Raw genomic sequence first — 26,195 nt, forward strand, 5'->3', positions numbered from 1 at the left:
AATGGCCATTGGCAGGAAATACATTTTTCATTACATTTTAAAAAGCATCATGATGTCAGCCAAGTGAATTTAGGTTCCTTATAGCCACAGGAATGAAAGAATCTCTGGCACGACCAGTTCTTAACCTAGGTAGCCTAGGTTAGGCCTAGGTTAAGCCTAGGTTCCCCAGGGTGGCTGGCGGGTCTGTGTCCAGCGTCTACCATGGCTGCAGGTCCAGATGCTGCTTGTCAACCCCCCCCCCCACTCCCTGGGCTGCCTAGGTAGGCTCTCCTGCCAAAGTCTATCTGCAGATAGCTGGTTGTTCTCACCTGCAGTGTCACTGACCTGGGAGGAGGGCTGAGTGATTAGACAGACAGATATTCCTAACCTCTGCTCCCACCCCACAATTCAAGCTATCTAGAGAGCCGGAGAAAGCACAGAAAGACAGAGATTGGAGAATGAATCCAGAAAGGAAAGATAACGTCATGGAGAGAGAGAGAGAGAGAGAGAGAGAGAGAGAGAGAGAGAGAGAGAGAGAGAGAGAAAGAGAGAGGCAGCGTGCCTACCTACACACACACACAGCAATCAATTTATTTTCACGCCCAACTAGGACACAAACAAAGCCCAGTTTGTCATTGGTAGTTTAATGAGAAAATCAGGGGCTGATTAATTATGCCGATTATTGCTGCAGAAGGCATGTAGAGAAGGGCAAGCCTTTAGCCTCCTGACTGTGACGAGTCAAACACTCCGGCTAGTGATGGTCTCATCTTGAACACGGCCACGTCTGACACAGCAGACTTCCTCGCTAATCACACCTGCCTTATGTCTCTCTCTCTTTTTCTCTTCCTCTCTCACTCTCTCTCTCTCTCTCTTGTTCTCATCCTCTATGTCTCTCTCCCCTCTTTCATCTACTCCCCACTAGGTCCAAGGCACGCATACTGTAAAATAGAGCTTCCATCACAATTATGGTGCTGCTAATCAGTTTAGGATTATGTAGCAGAGAGTCAAACCGCCAACACAACCATTTCTGATCCACTCAGTACCAGGACGACTGATTGCATTATATGATGTCTCATACAATGCCACTATCTTCTGGATAAGCCTCAAAGGAGCTGATGCCACACCTGGTGTTCCCCTCCCCAAGGGGGGGGGGGGGGGAGCCAGTCAAAGGCCCACCTTTATCAACCTCCCCTACTCCAGAAACTCTGAATTATAAAGGATTTATCCCAAAACAGACATTTAATGGATTTACAAACATCTCTCAAAGACAATACTGCTTGTGGACACTAGAAGAACTATTGGAATTTGTGTGACAATTTCTGCTTTACCTTTAAATGCTGTGTTGTAATGTAATTTGATGTTTTAATGAAACTTCCTTTCGTGTTATGATAAGTCAGTCCATCTTGATATCAAAATGATTGTACTATACTAAAAAAAACTATTTCTGATCGTTGTATTGTTACATTTTGAAGTTTCAGCATTCCATGGACATTTGAAATATTGACTTCAATCTACCGACCACTTCACACCTATCTTATCTCAGGACAACGCCAAGTCAGGTGAACTGACCAATGAACAGTTCACCCTCAAAAAGGGATACCCCGCATTGTTTGGATTATAAAAACCCAAGATGAAAAATCACTCCCTGCTAGTTCATAAGAATTAAACGGAAGTGAACGCGTCATTTCTAAATTATTCCTCTCAACCTGCATATTCACTGAATGCCCGGAACTTTGACGAAAGATTCCATTCTATTTTTGTTGGACGATAACGAAACTATTGACTCTACCCTTCTTCAAGCCGACCAAAGTAACTGCGATTTCCTATATTTCTTACTTGTGAACATTGGCATATTGTGGTAACATTTTTTACGTTTATTTTTGTTTGCAAATGATTTAACCTAGCTCTCGTTAGGATTATCCTACCATCGCATAAACTGTCTAGTTGTGTCTTGAGGCCTATCTCTCTCTCTCCTCCCCTTCCCCCTCTCCACGTGCTCTCCCATTGTGTATCCCACTTCCATAACGGTATAGGACCTACTGTACTGTTTTAGCCAAACTAACACATAACTTATCCGGTATTTGTTCATCCCAATTACATTTGCTTAAAATAAATCATTGTGTATAATATTAGCATATCCCTCATGTTATCTGATCTGCTCTACTCTCATAGAATTCACTATTTAAGATTAGACTGATTATTACGAGTGCTACTATTCAATATTATTAAATAAGGTTTCCTCTGTCCCTTTAACAAATCAGAGCTGGTGCCCCCAAGAACTACATACTTTATCATAAATTAAGTATTGCGTGTCTTAAACGTGCATACCACGCTACAATTATAACAACAGCTTCTCCTGCACAAAGGCAATGTTGGGTTTAGGAATAGAGATAACGCTCTCTATTGTGTCTATGGTTTTATGATAAGAGACTCAAACCTCACTGGACACTCACATACACACTACACACACAGCACTCAAGGAGGAAGTTTAAATGATTTATCAGTCCCAGTATAACAGTATCAATCATTAACATGCTGTCCATCTTTCCTTAACCTCTCTTCAAACCCTGCCTCTCTTCAAACCCTGCCTCTCTTCAAACCCTGCCTCTCTTCAAACCCTGCCTCTCTTCAAACCCTGCCTCTCTTCAAACCCTGCCTCTCTTCAAACCCTGCCTCTCTTCATACCCTGGCTCTCTTCAAACCCTGCCTCACTTCAAACCCTGCCTGTCTTCAAACCCTCCCTCCCCCCCCTCCCTCCCTCCCTCCCTCCCCTCCCTCCCTCCCTCCCTCCCTCCCTCCCTCCCTCCCTCCCTCCCTCCCTCCCTCCCTCCGAAATGGTTGCACCCTTCCCCTAAGTGCTTGGACACTGTCCTTTACCCAGAACAGTAGAGGACAGGGAACAACCTCAAGTGACCTTCATGACGTTCTAAAACTCAAACACTAAAGAAAGTTCAAATTGGGCTCCTCTCCTCCTCCCTTCCTCCACAACATAAAGGGCACAGAATCCTTCACTGTTCATTAAAAACAAACTAACTTCAGAGGGGGTATTAACCACTTTTTTAAAGGATACACAGGGCTGTACTGTTTATTATTTATTTATTGGATCCAGTTAATTAGCATATTATGCATATGACGGTGTACAATGCATTGTTCCCACCGATGCAGCTGCAACTGTGCACGTTTCCCCAGGGGGTTAATAAAGAGCAACTGTACTCTATCTGTACGAGAGGCAGCAAGATCCACAGGTTGTGTGTGTGTCTGGGTGTGTCTGTGTGTGTGTGTGTCTATGTGTGTGTGTGTGTGACGCTCAGCAGACAGAGTGTGTGTGTGTCTGAGAACCACAGTAGCCCCATACCTCCTCTCCTCTCCATCAGCCATCCATTAGACAGACTGCATTAGATTTGCAAACAAGCCTCTCACTGCCTCCACAGACAGAGAACAAGATGTGCTATTGAGGAGACCACACACACACACACACAGTATTATATGGCCTATGCTGCATATAATAGTATCCTGAAATTTAACAACATAGCTTTTAGCTGTCACTGCCATCATTTTTGTTTGTGAAATCACATGTTGCCAGTCAGACATGGTCGCATACACTCCTGAACAATACTCTGGCAGATGAACCAGACCGACCCACAGAGAGGCCAAGTGTTTTGTTTATCAAACTTGGAGGGGGAGGAGCGCTGGTAGTATATGGCCTCCTGTTGAGTTTCAAATAATCATTGGAGTCGTTACTTTCATGTATCTTCCACCTATTGTAAAATCGAAGGCGTCGATCAGGGGGAAACGCAGAGGGGTTTATGCAGGATGAGTGCTGCACGGCTACCCAAGCATTAAATACACGTCACGACGAATACAATTAGCTGGAGCTGAGAGGCAATTTTCGTTCCAATAATTTGAGTAACGCACACCCTGATTACAGCTGAGAGAAAAGAGAGGGAGAGAACAGCGGGGACGGGAAAGAACGAGGCAGAAGAAAGAAGAACAGTAATTACCCAAGCGCTGATATCAAAAGAAGAATGGGGGAAGTCAAGCGCATAAGGAAGTAAATGGATAGCAATCACAAAAGATATGAATGTATTCAGTCTACATCGTTCCTAAGCGCGACAGTGAAAGGCGACGTCTTTTGCGCGCACAGTGCACACACTCTCTAGAACGGTCGGCAAAGCTTTTTTTTTTATTGTCCAACGTTCTGTAACAGCTAACAGGTGGTTCTCACAGCAGGACTGGGGAGGGAGCCATCCACTGCAGAGAAACGCTGCAACCCAAACACTTACACTTTTCCATCTCTATGGTCAATATCCCAGCCTTCCACTTTGGGGGCTTGTGACTTGTGTTTAGCAGGGGTAAATGTGGCTTGACAGCTAGCAATCCCTTGGTTCTGACAAACACAAAGCTGGTGTTTGGGGTTCACAACGTGAGGAAAGGTTTTCTATTTGGGTTATGCAAACACACCCATACAAACATGCACGCCATCTCTCTCTCTCTCGCCACACACACACACACACACATACACCTTATTTACATACTTATTTCAAGCTATTAACAAACCTCCTCCTTCAATGAGTTAATATAATTGTTTTCATTTCACATATCACGGTTAACCTCACTCTCCTGTCAAACGTCTCTTCTTCTGAGTGCTTTTTCAGTGCTTTTGTTCCCTCAGTTGTTCTGTATCTGTCATCCACACACTGTATCTACTCAGTAACTACTGCACCTCCATCTATCTCTTTCTGTATCTGTTCAAGCTCTCCATAGTCTTTTCCATACCACTCCAGACCTTTCCCTTCTTCATTTGTTCCATCTCTCTCCCTCCCTACGTACCCCTTTTTCTGCCCGGACGGTGAGGTGAACCATCCCAGTTTTTCCCCCAACAACTGACAGCCTCCCCCTCCTCCCCTGTTCCACCTTCCCTCCATCTCACGTTGAATTTCATCTAGTCTCTCTCCAGTGCAGGTCCCCGGAGTAACAGCAAGCCTCTCAATAATGCATGGGTTGTCGGAGCCTCCGACAAGCACCCCATCCAACACCACAGCCCCTGGCATGAGCCCCTGGCACAAGCCCTGACACACACAGTCAGACTACCTGGCTAGAGGGGGGCTAGGCGTCAGGGGTTAACAGGGCACAGGTGTGTGTTTGTTAGGGTGTGTGTGTGTGTGGGGGGGGGGGGTCGACTCAAGAGGGTCGTTAGTTGACTGTGATATCAATCAACCGTAAAGATGCCACTATGTGTGTTCATCACAGTGTGTGTTATAAAACAAATTAATTACCCTGCCAAACGGACTCAGCACGAAATACTACTACATACTTAAACCTGAGTTACTCAGGCTAATGCCCAAAAAAGAACTATATATTACCCAAAGTTTTACTTAAACTTTAACAACTAAGGAATGGGCACTTATGGACACAGTATGAAGAGATAAGTAGTACGAACAGATGAATGAAGTGTTCTACCAATATTGAAATCAAACAGAACTTCATCAAACAAAGCAAAGCAGTGCAATTTAATTAAGTAGACGTGAAACTGTGAAAATTATGAGCCATAAAACACAAGAATAACTTTTTTATAATTTTCCTCTTAAGTAATTGGAAATGTTTTCAGTTAAAGCAAATCAAAGATGGCAACGAAGCCTCCAAAAAGGAAGTGAGGTCATATCTCAGGGAATCCTTGCTGCATTGACATCAAACTTGGTACAGGGACTCGAGACCCTCTTCTGAGGATGTCCAAACAATTTGGTGTTATGTCTGGGAGGGGCCACAGAAAGCAAAAATGCTTTTTGGCCAATTGTTGATTTGTTTACAATAAATAAGTGAGAGCACATGAAGTGGTACAAATATACACATCTGTCCACGGCCCTTCAAACCAAGTACCATCTCTCTTGGGGTCCTGCCTGAGAGAGCCAGTGCAGATAGCTCCCATACAACAACCCTCTCCTCTAGAAGAGAGTGCATTGCTAGTCCATTCGGGTTTACAGATAAAATGTATAATTCATTAGCCTAGCAATTAACTCTGTGCTCTTTAGTTGTGCACTGGCTTATCAGTCAGGAAGTTCCCCTTTCTTCCACAAATAAACCCATCCCTCCCTCCCTCAGATACACAGCCAGCTAGCTCTGCTCAGGCCTCACTCAGGGACACTGGGAGATGTAGGTCAGTCAGAGCTGGGCCTGATGCTAGGGCTAGAGCACAGGCCTAAGCCTAGCAAACAAGACTAGGGCTGGCGCTAGTCATGGGGCTAGAGTTAGGGCGGGCCAACGCCTGGGGCTACTGACCCAGGTGTTAGGTAGGGGAGAGAGACAGAGACAGAGAGACAGAGAGACACAGAGAGAGAGAGAGAGAGAGAGAGAGAGAGACAGAGAGACAGACAGAGAGACAGACAGAGAGGTCATCTGTGTGGTAGGCTAGAGAGAGAGAGATGAAGGGCTGGATTTTGACCACTCTCACCCTGATCTCTCAGAAGGACCAACACTAACGTGTGTTTTCCACCTGGCAGAACAAAGCGCTCTGGATGAATAGAAAGAAACAGAGTATGACAAGGGTATGGGTGAGGGCGTCTTGTAGAACATAGGGATGAGGGATATGAGGAGAAGCATGTGGAGCAGAAAGGATGTAGTATGCTTGAAAAAGAAACAGTGACTGCTTCTCTGGTGGTAACTTAACAACTGCCTCTGCAACCAAACAATACAATAAGGTTAATCTTATACAAATAAAAAGAACCGTCTATATAAACAGTGTCTTACTTATAAAATGCCACAACAGCTTGATAGTAAGGACACAGTAATGATCTGGACCTGTACAAATATTATATAAAACAGAGGGATTGCCAAAGCAAGAGTCTAACACATTAGCCAGGCTTAGTCAGTAGACCAAGCAATGGCCTTTCAGCTCCTCAAATGATGACAGTGCGATTCTCAGGACCCATCAATCCACGAGTCTTTGGACATCTTAGTGAGCCAGGACTGCATGATAAACCTACAGCAGGGGTGTCGAACTCCGGTCCTCGAGGGCCGCTGTCCTGCATGTTTTAGATGTTTCCATGCTCCAACACACCTGATTCAATTAAAAGGGTTGTTATAACGACCATTCATTCGAATCAGGTGAGCTGGATCAGGGAAACATCTAAAACATGCAGGACAGCGGCCCTCGAGGACCGGAGCTCGACACCCCTGACCTACAGGATGACGTGGCTGTTGCTATTATTATCCTAGCGGCAATCCTATGCAGCACACAACCTACCTGCACTCAAAAAGCAGCTAAAAATAGCCCACCCAATAGAACCGCTGGCAAAGAAAATTATTAACGATACTATCAGGATTCTTCAGGACAAATGTCACGGCCACAGCCATGCTATGTTTTGCTTGGTTTGACCCTGCCCTGGTGTGTGCCTGTGTCATTGTCTTCACCTGTCTTGTTGATTGCTGTGGTGTTCTGTCCTCGTTAGTCTTATTGTGTCCACCTGTGTCTTGTTTGGTTCTGTTTATTTACATTCCTGTTTTGTGTCCAGTCTTTAGTCTTGTCCTTGTCTATACTACTTTGAGTATCCTTCCATGTTTCCCAGTTCAAGACTAAACCCTTGTTTAGAACTCTGCCTGCCTACCTCTCCTGAGGTTGGGTCCCCAACCCTCAACAGTAACAACAAACCCACCTCAAGGAAGTTAAACAGAGGCAATACAGCACAGGTGAGGTCGAATGTTGTGTATTGTTAATAAAATGCCATTTAATAACTATATTCATAGGCTAATATTATTGAATTGAGATGAATCTTAAACTTCTGCAAAAGTTGCACAATTAAAGCATAGTAAATTGTAGTAAAATAGTAATAAATCCGGGTTTTACTTGAGCATACTGACAGTATATTGAGTCTACCCTGGACACCAGACTCGGAGTACATTACACTTCTGCCCTCATTTTTTACTTTTGCTTCATTGTCTCTCCAGGGCAGAAGAGTTACATTGTAGCCTAACTCACAAAGCTGTTTATACACAACAACCTGTTCATCTTGCATTCACTACAGGGTGAGAACAAAACAAGTATCGCATTACAGAAAAACAACAACAATTCAATTGGAAATATTTAGGGCTGTCAAATTACATGTATATGAGGTGGCATCGCTCATCCCATACACTCAGGAGCGGATGATATGAATAGTAACCTAGCCAATGCAGCAGACGAATTCTAGACCTGCCGTAGAACCGACGCCCGTCTGCGGGAGCGCCGCAGCGATGTTTTCAGCCAAACGGAGCACGAAAGGCCCCACATTTAAGTGTGATTTACGCTTATAATTTACGTGAAGGAATTGTGGATCTTACCGGTCCCCTTCGTTTCAAAGACACATTCTTCCACAACAAGAGGTGAAGCTGGTGCATGAATCCCATTGTCGCAGACCTACGTCTTTCCCTAATAAAACCAAATTATGAAAGGCTGCCGGTAATTGAGCCAAAACAAGGAATGCTTGTTAATGGGTTGAGAACCATTCCGGCGTATTCAAATTAGGATTTTAAACAGATTTTGGCGAGTCTCCATAGGTTGCATAAAGGTTTATATATTCAATTCGTCTGTCTTGCTCTCTTGCAGACGAACACTTTCTCCCCCTGGCTTGCATTTAAATGTCGAAACATGACTAACCCAATGACATGATATATTTGTCAGAGGAAAAGACACAGCAGCCTCCCTTGTAAACAGAGCATTTGCTAGAGACGAGTTCAGTACCACTACCATCGGGAATAATTCTCACCGCGTCATGCAGTTTTGTGGGCGGAGACGGAGCTACCATCTCCCAACCTCTGTAGACTACACAGTAGCCGGCTTTCTTCCCTTCACAAAGAAACCCGTACCACAGCAACTTGGCTGCAAACTCCCCATTTAATGTAAATTAATTTTCCAATTAAAGAGAAAACATGCTTTTTAAATATCAGCTCTAATATAGACTCGTTTTATCATTCAGGTCTTCTATACCCTCAGTTCAAACAGGTTGGGTTACTGTCTGGGAACCTCATTGGACAAGGCTCATGCAAAGCCTCCCATGTCTGTATTTAGAAATTATATGCTATTATTTTATTCGAGTTGTGTGACTGGAAAATTTAAGTGAGTGAGTGCCATGCATTACCAAGCATGAAATCAGCAATAGTCCTTATAAAGTGACATAGGTTAGTTATCCACACTCAAACCCTTGTCTGTCAAGAGTATTCTAAAATGTGACGCTCTGAGCACAGGATAGCCTATCCTCAATCCAACAGGGCTTGCATGATGAAATACCCAATTAATTCCCTTCCTGGTGTGCCAACGTTTGCTACAGTGCCGGATTCCACAGGCCAGATGTTGTCTGCTTGCTTGGACAGATTATAAGAGATTTGTGTCCTTTTAGACCAGAGAGATTGAGTTATGACATCACAACAGGATCGCAAGGTCATAACTGGCAAAAAGAGCCAAACAAGGAGGAGGCCACATGTTTTGGATCACCTGTAATACTATTGTAGAACAGACTCCAATTTATGCAAAGGTTTCGTAAATGTTAGTCTAGTCTACATTTCATTCTGTAACATAAAAATACAGAAAAATAAAGATGTATTTGTCTAAATTAAATAATGTTTTATTTAACCACCTGAGGATTACATTTTTTTCTTTCTTGAGTGTGACCAGATACAATTCTGCTGCCCTCTGGTGGCTGTTTATTTTCAGTGCCTTAATCACGGAGGATGATGAGTAACTCTACAGAATCAAGTCAATTTTCTCTAAACTGTCTCAGTTTGGAAGCAATATCAGACAATACATAAAGAACAGTGCTGATGTTTTAGTTGTTAATTAAATGCAGAAATTGTGTCCTGAGGAATGTTGCTAACTTGGGTGGAGAAGAATACCAGGTTAAATGCCAGACCAAGTTATTTGTAGTTTAAAAAGAAATCATGCAAATCAAACAATGAATACAATACACCAAGATCTCTCAGTCTAGCTCAATGATACCAGTCGATGTTACCAGTCTCGCTTTCTAGAGTAGAGAAGACAAAGGCCTTTGTGAAAATAATCTTGACAGAAGTATGAGAGCGAGTTCTGCCCAGTCCCATTCTGCCAGATCCGAGCAAGGTACCCAGGTCTTGTACCCCCAAGAGAGGGAGGGTTTTGTTAGTTCAATTGTCAGAAGACAGTGGGGAGGGGAAGTGCTCAACCCATTAGGTCTCAAGAGGAGTTTGTGGGTCGTCAGGGTGGGCAGTCCAAAGGTAAGATGATGTCTCAAGGGGTGGGGGGGCAGACAAGACCCAAAGGTCTGATGATGTACAGGGGAAGGGGGGCAGAGTCTCCAAGGGGGGGGGGACAGACCATCCCATGGTCTGATGATGTACAGGGGAAGGGGGGCAGAGTCTCCAAGGGGGGGGGGACAGACCATCCCATGGTCTGATGATGTACAGGGGAAGGGGGGCAGAGTCTCCAAGGGGGGGGGGGGGGGGGAACAGACCATCCCATGGTCTGATGATGTCCAGGAGCAAAGGGTTACATCTTCCACGCCCTGCCTAGTTCTTATCTCGCAGTGTTGACACTTTTACTAGAGAGTTGTGAGGCCCATTGTGCCCGCTCCAGTCCCATAGTGTTACCATCCCACCTCCTCTGACTTCATCTATTGCATTCCTCCTCCAAAAGGGACATTCTCCAGTTAAATGGTTCACTTTTGACAGACTTAGAAACATCTTGGCGTATAATCATACAATTTAGAATAAAAGTTCATCATTATTATATCTGGATCATTGATTATATTAGGAACATATGTTCAGGACATAATTGCAGATAGCTCATTACACATTACACAATTTGTAAATCTGAGATATTGATTGTTCTTTATTCAAAGCATGCTGCTTCAGATTTCTACACAACACTTGTATTTGAGACGGTTGTACGATAGCCAATGAGAAAGGGAGTTGCTGCACTCATAGACAAGGAGGTCAGCGGTAGTAAATAAAACCTGCGTTTTTACATCTTTTTTTTGTCTATGGCTGCACTGCAGCTACAATTCACGAAATCTCTCTTAAAAATTGTACACCCCCCTCAAATAAACGCTGCCCTCGAATAAACGCCGCACCAAAAATGAACGTTATTTAATAAACGCTGGGCCGTTTATTAAATACGGTATTGTTTTGTTGAGCTTCATGTTATAATGTTTCTATGTCATTCAGAAAGTCTATCATTTAGAAACAACCTCAATTCTGACTTGTGTGCCGAGTCCAACATCTAGGCTTCAGTGTGCGTGCTGCTGTAGCTATTTGGCAAAAGTAATGCAGTGGCTATTTGGCAATCTCAGAAGAGCATGCTGACATGGAATATTCTGTGGGCGTGGCATGTGTTTTCGGTTAAACTGCTTTGATTTTACAAGCGTCGATTGGGATACTGCGTTTATTTTTTCCTGGATTTTCAATCTAAATGAATGCACTGACTAATCAAGTAAATTGTTAAAACTCAAACTTTTACTGGGGCACAGCAGCTTTAAACTGGGGCACATGGCCCAGTATAAATCTGGGTGGGGCTGTATTCTTCCTGTCAACAACCATCTCCACTTTCTTAAGAGCATTGAGCTCTAAGAAACAGATGGAAACTTTCGGTTGGCATTTTCGGTTTCACGGGTGACAGGCCAGCTGGTACCACACAGGAAACCGTTTCATCATCCAGTTTCATCATAGTTATATCAGGAAAACGTTTAGAGCTTGTGGTTCGACCAGTTCTGAGTAGGGATCTACATGAACCAATTGTCTACTAAGAATCGAATTGGCGTGCCTCCTTTATTGGCTATAACTGCTGAGATATCACAGAACACACAATAATCAATGACATGTCTAATGTTCAACACACATGGGCATAGCGATGAACAGAAGGAGGTAGAAGTGAAAGTTGTTTTCCTTTTACAGGTTGTCAGCTTGTTACAACACCATCAACTGCCACCCTGCCCTCCCAGAACTGCAAACAGAAAGACAGACAGAAACACTGAGTCCTTCTGAAGATTCACACCCGGCAGATGAGGTAAGGTGTCAGTCTAGTATGTTAGAAACAAAGATACAAATAATGTGATATTCAATTGATTTCACTACTTCAGATTAAGGGTGGTGTGTGCCTATTTTCAATCCTTGGTATGACAGGACATACAGATGCGTGTTTAAAATGTATTTTCTCCACAAGTCATTTGTTGGTGACGTGTTCAAGTTGTACGGCCCATATTGCTTAGATGAAATACAGATCACAAAGTAAAAACAGCTCAGCCATCATTTTTTTATCAGTGATGGACAGCCTTAAATCAGAACTTCAACTATGTTTTGAGCAACATAAACTAAACTGAATGTGCAAGAGGGAGGAATGATTCAAGATTGGTGACATCTTAATCTAAATCTTAAACTACTCTTGCAGCATCCCACTACCTGTGTGATTCTGTGCCGGTAGACCTTCTCCATAAGCCTGTTTGAGATCTCCTGGGACCATGCGGACCTCCAAGCTCTTGTCCTTCACCCTCCTCCTCGGCGTCTTCATGCTGGTGGTCTACCATAAGTTGCTGGGCGGACCTAGAGGAGGGCCCCCCCCGAGGAACGTCACTGTCCTGCTGTGGCACTGGCCCTTCGGCCGCTCCTACAGCCTCCGGGGGGACGTGTGCCGGGACTCTTACAACATTCCTCGCTGCGTCCTCACCGACAAGACTTCCCTGTTCGCCTCCGCCGACGTGGTGGTCTTCCACCACCACGAGCTGCAGGCTGGACGCTCCGCCCTGCCCCTCGGACTCCCACGCCGGCCCTCGCAGCGCTGGGTCTGGCTCTCGCTGGAGCCGCCCGCCAACAACGGAGATCTGAGCCCCTACAACGGTCTGTTCAACTGGACCATGAGCTACCGCCGTGACGCTGATATATTCATGCCCTACGGCAAGACAGTCCGACTGAACAACACCGGCAGCTATGTGATCCCCAGGAAGAACTCCTGCCTGGCTAGCTGGGTGGTGAGTAACTACAAGTCTGACCATGTTAGGTCCAGACTGTACCAGGACTTGAAGAAGTCAATCCCTATTGAGGTCTACGGCAGCTGGCAAAACAAACCCCTAGCAGGACAGGACCTGTTAGCCACCATCGAACGCTGTCACTTCTACCTGGCGTTTGAGAACTCAATAGCCACAGACTACATCAGTGAGAAGCTGTGGAGGAATGCCCTTCAGGCAGGGGCTGTCCCGGTGGTGCTGGGCCCCCCCAAAGCAGCCTATGAGGCCCTGGCCCCCCCTGGCTCCTTCATCCATGTTGATGACTTCATCAGCACTGCAGAGCTGGCTAGCTACTTACAGCACCTGGCATCAGACAGGAAGGCCTATCAGGCTTTCTTCAAGTGGCATCAAACCTACGGCATTAAGACCTACACGGACTGGAGAGAAAGGCTGTGCAATATCTGCATGAAATACGACGAGCTGCCTGCCATAAAGGTGTACCACGATCTGGAGGGCTGGGCCAGGAGTTAACACCTGCTTTTGTAATCTAAGTTCTTATGCATGTTATGTGTGGTTTCAATCAAAAATGAATTGTACAACCCTGTTGTTGTAATTAGAGGACATTTTATGTTTGTTCTCAAGCGAAATCATTGTAGAGTGGAAATATCTTTGCAAAACTCTTTCAGCAACTTTATCTATTTGAATCTATTTACATCTTCCTGTGTCTGAACACTTCGAGAGGTGGGACTGCTACATAAGAAATATTTTAAACAACTGTCAAACTGCCAAGTGTATGTTCACCAAACATTCTGACATTCTGCAAAATCAGAAACCATCAACAGAAGATGACTAATGACTAAATGTAGATGTTCCTGTGACACACTGTTACTGCCAGACTCTGATGTGCAATCATTACATTTATCTCCTAAAATATAACTATGATAATTTGTAAATAAAAATATATGCACACATGCTCTAGCTGATTTATCTATGGGTTGGAGAATGTGCATAATGTTGCTCTGCATCAACAAGAAACAGGCCTCACTGTGTGCTGTGATGATCAAATGTGGCCACTAGACGTCAGGCTTGATAGATGAAAAAAATATATATATAACTTTCACTATCCATTTCTTCAGAATGTTTTTTTGCAATGTCACCCTCCCTTGAGTTCTGAGGAAAGACACCATAACCTTATTTCATTTAAGATAATATAAATATTTATTCTTTCATTTCCATCTCTGATATGTTTACATGCACGCCAAACAATCTCAGTGTTGGATAATGAGGTCGTTAATCTCTCAGGTTGGTGGACATGTTTACCGCTGGGTCCAGTTTTTTCATATCAGTCAGTCAGTCAGTTCGGTCGGTCAAATGCTCACCACTACTAGAGATGCAAGCCACATTCATTGGAGATATTATGGGCACAAGGAGCAAATATATGGACATCAATCCGTGAGTTTCTCCCACCCAGCAGGAATAAAATGGAAAGCAGAAATACAGTACAGAACATGAGGTCAAACAGTCTTCATACGGAATATTCTGGATTGGAATGGATGGGGCAGTTTAAGACCTCATTTAATTAAACTACATATTTCTCTCTTTGTTCTCAAGGCCCAAAATGTAAAGACTCATTAATAATGTTGACAAATGTTAAAATATCAAATCAAATGGCCATACTTCCAGGGTCAGTACCAACAGTCCGGAGCATGCCATCTTCAGAAACTGTCATGTTGAGCGTATGGGGTGAAATAACTAGTGACAGCAGCGTTCCTGAGAGACGGCATCAATAGGCAACTTCTGAAAACACTCCAGAACAAAAGCAAAACAGTGACACAACACTGTTATACGCAAATATACGATAACATGTACAAACACATTAGTCAGTGACAGATTCTTCTCTCTCTTTGTACACATCAGTAGTGACGTACAAAACATCATAGATCATGGGGACAAGCCAATTTTATCTTTTATATATATTTACACAAAAGGGTTGCTCCGGTTCAGAGTTAGATTCAAAAGTTTCAAATTCTTTTGAAATCATTCAAGTTATGTTTGTTGTGAGTACGTTTGCACAAGAAAAGGCTGTGTTGTGTGCAGTTCATAAAACTCCACCCTCAAAACTGGTTTTGACCAGAACAGTAGAAAGTAATTTGTTGGGCCAAACTTATTATGAGAAGGGAATTCGGATGCTGGATAAAATAGGCTGTCGTCCAAACAATCAAGTGGATAGGCCCTGTTGGGAAAGAGGGGGTCGGAGTGGTTGCAGCTGGTGAGATCAGATCATCTTTGAACTTTGTCTTAAGGGACTACAGTCATGCATCCGAAGTGATAGGTTCTGCCAGAACCGAGAGAGATAGAGGATGTAGGAACGGGTTAAGCATGTTGTGGATGGAGAGTGAGAGTTGGGGTGAACTGAGGACATCTTTGGTGGGGGTTTTTGAGGAGAGAAACGTTTTCAATGCTTTAGGAGCCAGGAGTTACGTAGGCTGTTGGAAACCTTCTACAATGTTCTAGAAGGTTATGTCATTATATCAGGCAGGGTGCTGCATCTGCGTTGCTGAATAAACCACCAAGCCACCTTGACTTTTGAAAGATGTTCTGTCTCAGTCTATTTTTGAGAATCCTTCTGAAGAGAGACGTTTCTTTTCCACAACAGTTGTTGACCCCGACAGATTGCTTTAACTACTTCAAGAAACTGGTAAGATATCTTATCTATTTTCATATGAAGTAAAGGCTGTAACACGATTAAGAAAGTAAACATGAGTGGAGGATGTTGTCTTTCATCAAATCAACGTGGCTTGAGTATGTGGTCAGCATGTGCTATGTATGTATCGTTTGTCGTGTAGTTTTCCATGGACCTCCGGGTTTAAAAAAGGCCAGCCAGGAGAGGCTTATGACCCAGATATTGAGAAGTAAAAGACTGAGGTTAGCTGGAGGAGACTCCGTGAGCAACAGGACAAAATGTGCGCACATACCATCCTGAGCAGGCTCAAGGAGCTGCGGAGGCAAGGGTTAAATGTATGCTTATAATCCTTGGCCTGAAATTGGATCTGTCTGGTTTTGGAAGTTAGAAGTAGACGAACTACGGAAAGGAGAAGCTCGAGTAAAATTAGTTTGTAGAAACGTGTAGATAGACTGAAATCATAGTTGTGTCTGAATTCGATGTTAAACGCAGTAAAGAGTTTTTCTGCTAAATTGTTGTTATTTTGAACAATGTGTAGAAAGATTGGTGTGAAAGATGAGCTTTCACAAAACAGCCATTGCAGGAGTTTTTCATGAGAAAACCTAGTTAATAAGTTGTACGTACGTGTGTTGCCTATTCATAAAGGTTTAGGACTGATTCGAGTGGGGGGCTGGTAGGGAAAGTCTCGTTCAAAGTTCGTTTGAGGAAGAGATGGATGTTTTCGTCTCCCCAGTTCCTTGCGGAGTGTGTGCATTGGGATTTCTGGTGTCAAGGGGAAGCAAGAATGTGAGATGCTGCTAGTATATACCAAGCCCCGCCCAATGTGTTTTTGGGACATCCTGCCCTCCGTAGAGTCTCTGTGCTGGAAGCTAAGCTAGCTACAGATAGCTTGAAGATTAAATGTGCTTTTTGAGAATAGGTTTTGGAAAAATGTTCTGAAACCATGGCAAAGTGAAGCGTTTCTATTTTGTCACTCACTCAATCAGTCACTCACACACTCTCTCAATTTCTTTTTTCCCTTTATTTCCTTTTTTTCTACATTTCAACTGTTCTTAAGTCTACTTTCTGGAACGGAGCGAGAGTTCATGAAGGTCCGGTTCAACTGCATCCTGGTTCAACAGACGTGATTCAGTCAAGGGGGGTTTGACCATTCGGCAACCTAGCGGTGGCGGTAGGTTGCCGAATGGTCAAACCTTTATGAAGAGTTTTGCACAGAAAGGGCCGGGCTGCCTCTGCAGGTCGGGGGTTGTATGGCCTCTGCTGGTGGACGTTTGGTGGGTTCGGTGGGAGGCAACGGGATAAAACCCAGAGCTAACCACCGGGTCATCATGTACCCTAAGGAGGTGCAGCTACCATTGGTCAGGACAAAGCCCCCCGAACAAACCCGTATGAGGTAGCCTAGCATGAGAAGGCGCTGACTCGGTGCTTGCACCAATGAGCCAGATCTAAACCTTTGCATGCAATCTCTCTGGATAGGCTCTGGTAACGGAGTCTTTCCTGCTGCGAGTTTACAGGCATGGGCCGAGCGGAGGAGAGGCATGCCTGGAATTTTTTTCTAGATCGCTCCAAACTCTTCGCACACTTTCTCTCTCCAAGAACATTCACAATCTCGCGCTCGCTGTCATATTGTTTTGGAACATTCATACCAAAGAAGAGTTGAGGAAAAGGAAACGCTGCTAGGTCAGGAAATGAGGGAGCATAGGCTCCAAGAAGATACAGAGAGTGAGTCTCTATGATATAGGTCATGAAGTAGGCCGTGTGTTAGAAGGAAATGTAGGTTAGACATTTTAGGATGAGTGATGAGGAATTGTGTGGTCTGGGAAGGGCCAGAGAGGTTCTGGTCAGTTCTCACACACAAGCTTATGTTTTGTTTAAGCATCTTTTTCTCTTATGCGCTCACCCCTGCAGGTCGCAAGGAACTCCGAGGAGGGAGCTGACTATCGCATGAACCGTCAGTTGGACATTCCTCGGGGAGGAATTGGGCCTTCCTCGGAAGTCAGAACCTCGGAGGGATGAGAGAAGAGAGTCTTTTCATAAAAAAGAAATTTAGGAACTTCCATTTGGCAGCACTGGAAGTATTTTCTATTTGAAGGTGGGGTTTTTGTTTTGGCTCCATAAGGCTGTGAGACAACCCACAGTGAGCTCAATAATGAGCACTGCCTAAATACTGATATCTTCAGTCGGGCAGTCTAACTCAACATTAGTTCAAATCAACCAGTCATGTGGCCCTTTCAATGAGTCTGAGAATCTGTGAAAGTGTTGATTGTTGACCGTAGCCACAGCTTTGAGCTATGGGCTAAATTCTGCCCCGTTTCATCACATCCGATGAGCAGGCTTTTGGTTTGAGAAAGAGGTAGCTTCAAGTTGCGATCCCGAGGGGACCTGGAGGCCAAGGCCTGTTGAGAAGTTTCCTGGCTGCACACACTCAGAGCTAGTGTGTGCGCCTTAGGAGAGGGGGGGGGGGTCCCTTTCCTTTTAGTTTAACAGAACGAGATGCCAAGAAGTTCTGGGGTGTTGTGGCAGATACTGGAGGCAGCTGGACTGTCCTCAGTAAAAGCACAATGTTCGGGAGAAATTGAGTGGCACTGACAATATTGACATTAAGTGTCATAGCTAACATCGGCTAAATGAATGAATGAGTAATCGCATGATGATTGACTAACATACTTAACAGAGTTTGAACAATAGAAAGTCGTCTGCTACTGCATGGATGCACAATGCTATTGCATGTGAAGATTTGTGTGGGGTTTTTGTTATTGTAGGAATAATCGAGTAACTCTGAAAATGTTGCGATTGGTTGATTTGCATGAGGAAGTAAGAACTGAAAAAAATTATTTGAAAAGAAACCCATGTATACTACTGACTGTGCATGAGGAATGATTTAAGGAAACCCTAGCAACAGGTATAGCATTAAGGCTGTAATATAGTGACAGTGTGAGGGAAGAATGTCAATCAGAATCAGAATGGGTTTTATTCGCCATGAAAGTTTGCACAGACAAGGAATTTACTTGGCAGGGAGGTGCCTACTGACGCAGCCATTATCGGCGCCAACTACAAAGTTTCAGCATAACATGAGGAGAGGGGAGAAAAAAGGCAACCCCCAGACTATGCTCCCAGAAGAATACAGTGTGGGAACAGGCAAAGAACACCTCAGCACATAAGCACATACATTGTACATTACAGAAGCACATGACTTTCAACGGGGAGCGGGGGAGGGGTAGACAAGCAGCATCTGGACCTGCAGCCATATTAGGCACTGGTCACAGACCCGCCAGCCACACCGGGGGAACAAGCAGGCGAAGGCGTTGGATGGGGGTGGGGGGGGTCTGTGGGAAGGGGAAGGGAGGAGACTACAGAGAGTCTCACTGCAGCGCTCTCCAGGGGAGTTGTTTTTCCGGCAACGGCCTTGGCCAAGGCCTGAGCTGGATTACGGGGCCGAAAGCAGATAAGATTGGGGGTTGTTGTTTGGTCGAGTTGGCACCTTCAATTTCCACGTCTACTCATCGTTATGGCCTCCAAGTCGGTTCACTTTCCTTTGCAGAGCCGCTAACTTATCCATGATGTTATCCAAATTGTGTTCAATGCGTTGTAAAGTCACAAGCTGAGCACCACCAGCTCTGCCCACCGCATCACCAGCTAATCAATTCCATGCTTCTTGCTTCGGAGAGTGATGCGGAGAGAGACTCGTATACAGGACAAGATCAGACAATACGATACAAGCCAAGCAGGGAAGGTCAAGGGCAGGGGAGGGAGAGAAAAATGTGACGGCCTTCGTCGAGAGCCAAAAAAAAGAGGTAGAGAGCCCAAAAAAAGAGCACAGTGTAGGCTAATAAGAGAACCATGGGGGTGTGGTAGAGGTTACTGAACTGAGGCCTGGGGAGGTACCAGATAGGACAGTTAACATGTGAATTTAGGAATAATGTGTTGATGTTTAGATAAGTCGGATAAGGGGTCATTTTAAGGAAAATTATGACGGGTGGAACTAATAAATAAAATTAAGATCTAATGAAAGTGCCCCAGCGAATGATCGTCATTAGATATATTGGTATGAATGAATATGGGTTTGAAGATAAATAAACTGCATGTTTGCCTAAGAGCGAAGAATAATATCCTTTCTGGTTGTTGAAAAGTCCCCAGAGAGCAAAAAAGAAAGTCAGATCACGAGTTTTTATGATAAACACCCAGCCTGATTGTTGTGTCCGGCATATGCTCCTCTGAAATTAAATTGGTGTAGGAAAAAAACTAACCAACAGAGAATCGGGGAATATTCGGTACTTTTGCAGTACCCCAATGTAACAATAGCTGCATGTACCACTGTGAGCTAGCCTGCGGTAGCACACCTCCTTTGTTGAAGAGAGGTGAAAAGGCTAAGAGCCAGGTGTGCACTGGTACGAATGCAGGAAGGTATTGAAGCCACCCCGTTGAAGGCAGGCCCATATAGCCTACCGTGCTCAGCCTAATTGGGGGTTGGCACTTACGGAGGCCTGTGAGCCAGCGGAGGATAAAATTGTTAAATAAAAATGAATGTTTGAGCATTTAATAATAATACAATTTCAGTTTGTCAGGGATGGCCCACCGATCACAAATTAAGGAAATGAGGCATGATTGGGCACTCCGCAGGAAGTGGAGTGCATCCTGGTCTCTCTCTCTCTCTCTCTCTCTCTCTCTGAGGTGTAGGTGGAGAGTGGGAGAAACGGAGAGTACAGGTAGTTTTAATGAAATCAATATTGTCACTAAAGATGGTTTAGCTTAAATAAGATGAGAAGGAAAGTAATAAAGATTGAAATGTGTTCAAATGGTTTTGTTTCCCTGTTATTCTTGATCGGACTGTGCCAACTGAGGGGGACTTATGTACACTGCACGCATACTGATGAATTGAGTCATCAGTCCAAGCCCTTGGATAGAGATGTCACTCATCTGAAGTGATCAGACAGGACACGTGATAAAGTAAGAAGTTACCTACATGAGGTGACTAGATAGATCCCTGGAGAAACAGGTATGATAATAGGAACATGATAAACTTTTAGCATATGAACATAAAGCATTTCCCCCACCACATCACTAGATAAAGTAGGGAGACTAAGCAATCACCCTGTAAGGAGACACAAGGTGAGAGACCTAGATAATCATGTTATCTCTGTCTAATCCTAGATCACCACGCCCTGGGGAGGTCTGCAGGTGCCCACCTGAACCATGCCATTCCACGCCCGAACCAAGAAGAGTCCGTCCACCGTGCCAGCCAAAGCCAATGCCAACTCCACTGCTGACCAGGTGCTCAAGGCCAAAAATCCCCTGCTGAAGGAGTGAATCTCCGTCCAGAGCCAGAAATGGAGAAAGAGGACCCGTGACATGGCCCTTTCCTGGCCTGAGGGTGGCACTTTCAACGCGAGTCTCTGCGAGTACCTGAAGGTCCTCATCGAGAACCACCCTGGGAAAGGAGGAGCGGTGAGACGATGGAGGAAAGTTTGCTAAATGTACCACGATGACCAAAGTAGGCTACTTTGTTCAACACCATTCCTGGTAACGACCATTCATTTAATTCAGTTGTGTTGGAGCAGGGAAACATATGTCGAAATGAAATGGTTTTTTTTGCTTCAGAATTCAGATTAAAGTTAAACCATTTATTTTTCACTTTATCAGTTCTGCGCTTTTCTCCATATACAGCGTTCACTGCATGAGTAATTGCATTCCATCCATGCGTCAGTTTTATTTACTGCTTACTAACTGCTTTTGAACCCGCTGACCCTATTAAATACAATCCCCCCTATTTTGACGATCTGAAACGCAAGTATCAAAATGCAAAGCGCAAGTAACTTTGTGGGCGTGACTTCAGCTTGGTTGTTATTTTGCCGGCGGGAACAGTGACTTTGCGCTTGGCATTTCTTATGAAAATCTTTTTATAATCATTGAAGAAATGTAACACGCCACTAATCAAAACAATGTAACGTAGCTTCGCAGATAGAAAACCCTGGCCTAGCCAGTAGTGAGATACGGACCAAGCTTGCGCCCTTAAAATAGCAGCTCAATAATGCGCCATTGACTTTAGACCATGTTTTTCTTGGTCAGTAGCGGAATCGTTTTTCGATTCCGCTATCGTTTTTTTGCAAGATAGCACCAGGGAACGTTTGCGCCAAAACACGCTTCCTTTTTTGCTGAACCGCCCACGGGAGCGCAAAGTCAATTCGACGTGCGTCTGCGGAGGCTTTGCGTCAAGTGCAAACTAGGAATGACACTTGCGACGTTGACTAAGTCAATTGCGCTGGGTGCAAGATAGGGCCCGATGTGTTGTTTGTCGCTAACTTCTTGCAGCTATACCTCCAGAATTACTGACGTTTTTCTGTCTTTTGTCGAAGCCTCCACTGTCTGACACGAGGCTACCACGTGTTTTTGACGTTTCTCTCTGTACATACGACCCTGCCATCTCATGCCCTTTATGGGAATTAACAGGGCGTTTACCTTTGCTGAATAGGAGCAACGGGGCACGAGCTCTCAATTTACGACATATTGGGATTCATCCAGGGCCGGATTACCAATTTTCTGTGCCCTGGGCAACAAGGCTCAGCCGGCTGCCTTGAAGCTGAGAATGCCATTGGCTGCTTCAAGTCAGCCGGGCTGCAGACGACGCCGGCGCTACATAAAGTCGAACGCACCTATTGAATCTTGACGCTCTCCTCCAGCCGCAGCGCTTCAAGTCACATGACTCTTGCTCGCATTGTCCGCGCCGTAGAGCTGGCAAGGCGCTAGCGGCATTTGTGCAGGCAGCGACTAGACTTCACAAACACGTTTTTGTACGTGATTTAACATAATGTTTTGATCGAACGAGTTGCAATAAAGTGCTCACATTAAGGAAAGTAAGAACTGCGTTCATAAAGTGATATAACATTTTAGTTGACGTTGTCCAGGGCCCCTTAGATGTCATGTGCCCTTGGGCAAGTGCCCAGTTGCCCTAGTGGTTAGTCCGGCATTTTAAGAGTACACTTGCGAATAATTCTGCTGTTTAGGAACACGTGGTAGGCTTGTGGTTAGACCAGCTCTGAGTAGGGATCTACATCCATACCTGATTCAAATAAACGGTCATTCTCAGGCTTGGATAACGACCATTCATTTGAATCAGGTTTGCTGGAGCAGGGAAACATCTAAAACATGCAGGACTGAGGCTCTCGAGGACCAGGGTTGGCCACCCCTGATCTACATGAACCAATTGTCTACTAAGAATCGAATTGGCGTGCCTCCTTTATTGGCTATAACTGCTGAGATATCACAGAACACACAATAATCAATGACATGTCTAATGTTCAACACACATGGGCATAGCGATGAACAGAAGGAGGTAGAAGTGAAAGTTGTTTTCCTTTTACAGGTTGTCAGCTTGTTACAACACCATCAACTGCCACCCTGCCCTCCCAGAACTGCAAACAGAAAGACAGACAGAAACACTGAGTCCTTCTGAAGATTCACACCCGGCAGATGAGGTAAGGTGTCAGTCTAGTATGTTAGAAACAAAGATACAAATAATGTGATATTCAATTGATTTCACTACTTCAGATTAAGGGTGGTGTGTGCCTATTTTCAATCCTTGGTATGACAGGACATACAGATGCGTGTTTAAAATGTATTTTCTCCACAAGTCATTTGTTGGTGACGTGTTCAAGTTGTACGGCCCATATTGCTTAGATGAAATACAGATCACAAAGTAAAAACAGCTCAGCCATCATTTTTTTATCAGTGATGGACAGCCTTAAATCAGAACTTCAACTATGTTTTGAGCAACATAAACTAAACTGAATGTGCAAGAGGGAGGAATGATTCAAGATTGGTGACATCTTAATCTAAATCTTAAACTACTCTTGCAGCATCCCACTACCTGTGTGATTCTGTGCCGGTAGACCTTCTCCATAAGCCTGTTTGAGATCTCCTGGGACCATGCGGACCTCCAAGCTCTTGTCCTTCACCCTCCTCCTCGGCGTCTTCATGCTGGTGGTCTACCATAAGTTGCTGGGCGGACCTAGAGGAGGGCCCCCCCCGAGGAACGTCACTGTCCTGCTGTGGCACTGGCCCTTCGGCCGCTCCTACAGCCTCCGGGGGGACGTGTGCCGGGACTCTTACAACATTCCTCGCTGCGTCCTCACCGACAAGACTTCCCTGTTCGCCTCCGCCGACGTGGTGGTCTTCCACCACCACGAGCTGCAGGCTGGACGCTCCGCCCTGCCCCTCGGACTCCCACGCCGGCCCTCGCAGCGCTGGGTCTGGCTCTCGCTGGAGCCGCCCGCCAACAACGGAGATCTGAGCCCCTACAACGGTCTGTTCAACTGGACCATGAGCTACCGCCGTGACGCTGATATATTCATGCCCTACGGCAAGACAGTCCGACTGAACAACACCGGCAGCTATGTGATCCCCAGGAAGAACTCCTGCCTGGCTAGCTGGGTGGTGAGTAACTACAAGTCTGACCATGTTAGGTCCAGACTGTACCAGGACTTGAAGAAGTCAATCCCTATTGAGGTCTACGGCAGCTGGCAAAACAAACCCCTAGCAGGACAGGACCTGTTAGCCACCATCGAACGCTGTCACTTCTACCTGGCGTTTGAGAACTCAATAGCCACAGACTACATCAGTGAGAAGCTGTGGAGGAATGCCCTTCAGGCAGGGGCTGTCCCGGTGGTGCTGGGCCCCCCCAAAGCAGCCTATGAGGCCCTGGCCCCCCCTGGCTCCTTCATCCATGTTGATGACTTCATCAGCACTGCAGAGCTGGCTAGCTACTTACAGCACCTGGCATCAGACAGGAAGGCCTATCAGGCTTTCTTCAAGTGGCATCAAACCTACGGCATTAAGACCTACACGGACTGGAGAGAAAGGCTGTGCAATATCTGCATGAAATACGACGAGCTGCCTGCCATAAAGGTGTACCACGATCTGGAGGGCTGGGCCAGGAGTTAACACCTGCTTTTGTAATCTAAGTTCTTATGCATGTTATGTGTGGTTTCAATCAAAAATGAATTGTACAACCCTGTTGTTGTAATTAGAGGACATTTTATGTTTGTTCTCAAGCGAAATCATTGTAGAGTGGAAATATCTTTGCAAAACTATTTCAGCAACTTTATCTATTTGAATCTATTTACATCTTCCTGTGTCTGAACACTTCGAGAGGTGGGACTGCCACACAGGAAATATTCGGGGGGGGGGGGGGGATGGGGGGGGGGGTCCCCCCCCATCTCGCAAGTGTTGCGCAATACCAATCTAAATTTGCTCAATATGCAGTAGGCAAGGACGGACTGGGAGTAAAAATAAGCCCTGGACTTTGATTCCAGACCGGCCCAACGGAACCGGCTCCCATTGACGCCACCCCAGTTCCCTGCAAATGCATGTAGGATTCTGGGTTTGATCTGATGCTAATAGGGAGTTCCACAGTTAATGCGAGCGCTATGCGCACGAGCGAAATTCTTTGGCTGATTTCAGCGGGAAAACAAATTGGGAGCTTTATGTAAAGAAACATGGTGCTACCGATGGCCAGTCCCCTACTGGCCGTAGGTATAAAATAGTACACATTTCATGGATGCATGCCAAGACGATCAGTATATTACCTACATGACAACACACACACGCACACCCTTAACCATTTTAGATAATCCGATATGCTATTATTCTAGTATTCTACATTATAAGTGATATATAAGTGCCAAAGGGAAGAACCATAAGAGCATGTAAGTTACAATTAAACAACATGAATCTCTAAGTGCAAGTGTACCTGTAGAAAAAGCAAGCAACAGTAATTTGCTTGTTACTGTTGGAAAGACATGGAAAGACAGTTGCGGTCTTGCCATGCGCCCATCTGCTTCGTTGACCAACCAGCCGGCAAGTCACTTGTGCTAGCATCAGTAGCAGCTAATGTTACCTCAGCATCTGCAGCGTCTTCGGAACACTCAGCCTCAACTAAACGTTGTTCTTCTGGGGTATCAATGTGTGGGAGAGGATCCTCTGTTCTGGTAGTGAGTGGGCCCACGGTGCTAGTTGCGACAGCATTGTCATTCGGTGCCTCTTCTTCATATCTGAATGCCAACGTTTTTTATGTGAACCCAAAGTGTGTGAATGATACATCTGCTTTCGCTGCTAGCCCTTGACTTCTCAACGTTTCGGTTTGGCGCACATGGACTGGCTGGCTTCTCTTGGCCCAAAAAAATGTGAATAAATGTTTTGAATTGTGAATACTGGACATGGTGAGATTAAAAACATTTTAGTGACCATTAGTGACAATATTAATTTATTTTGAAAAAAATGGAGACCCCCTTCAAATTTTGCTTTTGAGGCTTGCAGGGGGGCTCATGGGGTAATCGGGGGGGTCGAGCCCCCCCGGACCCCCCCGTATTTCGCACACCGATGTTCACCAAACATTGTGACATTCTGCAAAATCAGAAATCACCAACAGTAGATGACTAATGACTAAATGTAGTTGTCCCTGTGACACACTGTAACTGCCAGACTCTGTTGTGCAATCATTACATTTCTCTCCTAAAATATAACTATAATTTGTAACAAAAAAAAAAATGCTCACATGCTGTAACTGATTTATCTATGGGTTGGAGAATGTGCATAATGTT

At 44.9% G+C, this 26,195-nt stretch overlaps 2 protein-coding genes across 5 annotated transcripts; both read left to right on the forward strand.

Moving 5' to 3' along the window:
* Positions 1–11,686: 11,686 nt before the first annotated feature.
* On the forward strand, positions 11,687–13,791 carry LOC124486679 (fucosyltransferase 7). The gene is made up of 2 exons (XM_047048438.1): positions 11,687–11,983; positions 12,365–13,791. The coding sequence occupies exon 2, from the start codon at positions 12,435–12,437 to the stop codon at positions 13,446–13,448; it is 1,014 nt and encodes a 337-aa protein (XP_046904394.1). The 5' UTR covers positions 11,687–11,983; positions 12,365–12,434; the 3' UTR covers positions 13,449–13,791.
* A 1,292-nt stretch (positions 13,792–15,083) lies between these two features.
* Positions 15,084–24,770, forward strand: LOC124486758 (alpha-(1,3)-fucosyltransferase 7-like). 4 transcript variants are annotated; one of them, XM_047048553.1, is made up of 5 exons: positions 15,084–15,615; positions 17,509–17,692; positions 20,752–21,120; positions 22,961–23,072; positions 23,454–24,770. In XM_047048553.1, exon 5 carries the CDS (start codon positions 23,524–23,526, stop codon positions 24,535–24,537), a length of 1,014 nt encoding a protein of 337 aa, XP_046904509.1. In that variant the 5' UTR covers positions 15,084–15,615; positions 17,509–17,692; positions 20,752–21,120; positions 22,961–23,072; positions 23,454–23,523; the 3' UTR covers positions 24,538–24,770. The 4 variants fall into 4 exon arrangements, with proteins under 4 accessions (XP_046904509.1, XP_046904512.1, XP_046904510.1 ...); XM_047048556.1 differs by having other exon boundaries at positions 20,752–21,045; XM_047048554.1 differs by lacking the exon at positions 17,509–17,692.
* Positions 24,771–26,195: the final 1,425 nt, after the last annotated feature.

The sequence above is a fragment of the Hypomesus transpacificus genome, chromosome 24 (genome assembly GCF_021917145.1).
Source record: "Hypomesus transpacificus isolate Combined female chromosome 24, fHypTra1, whole genome shotgun sequence".
Taxonomy (NCBI): Eukaryota; Metazoa; Chordata; class Actinopteri; order Osmeriformes; family Osmeridae; genus Hypomesus; species Hypomesus transpacificus.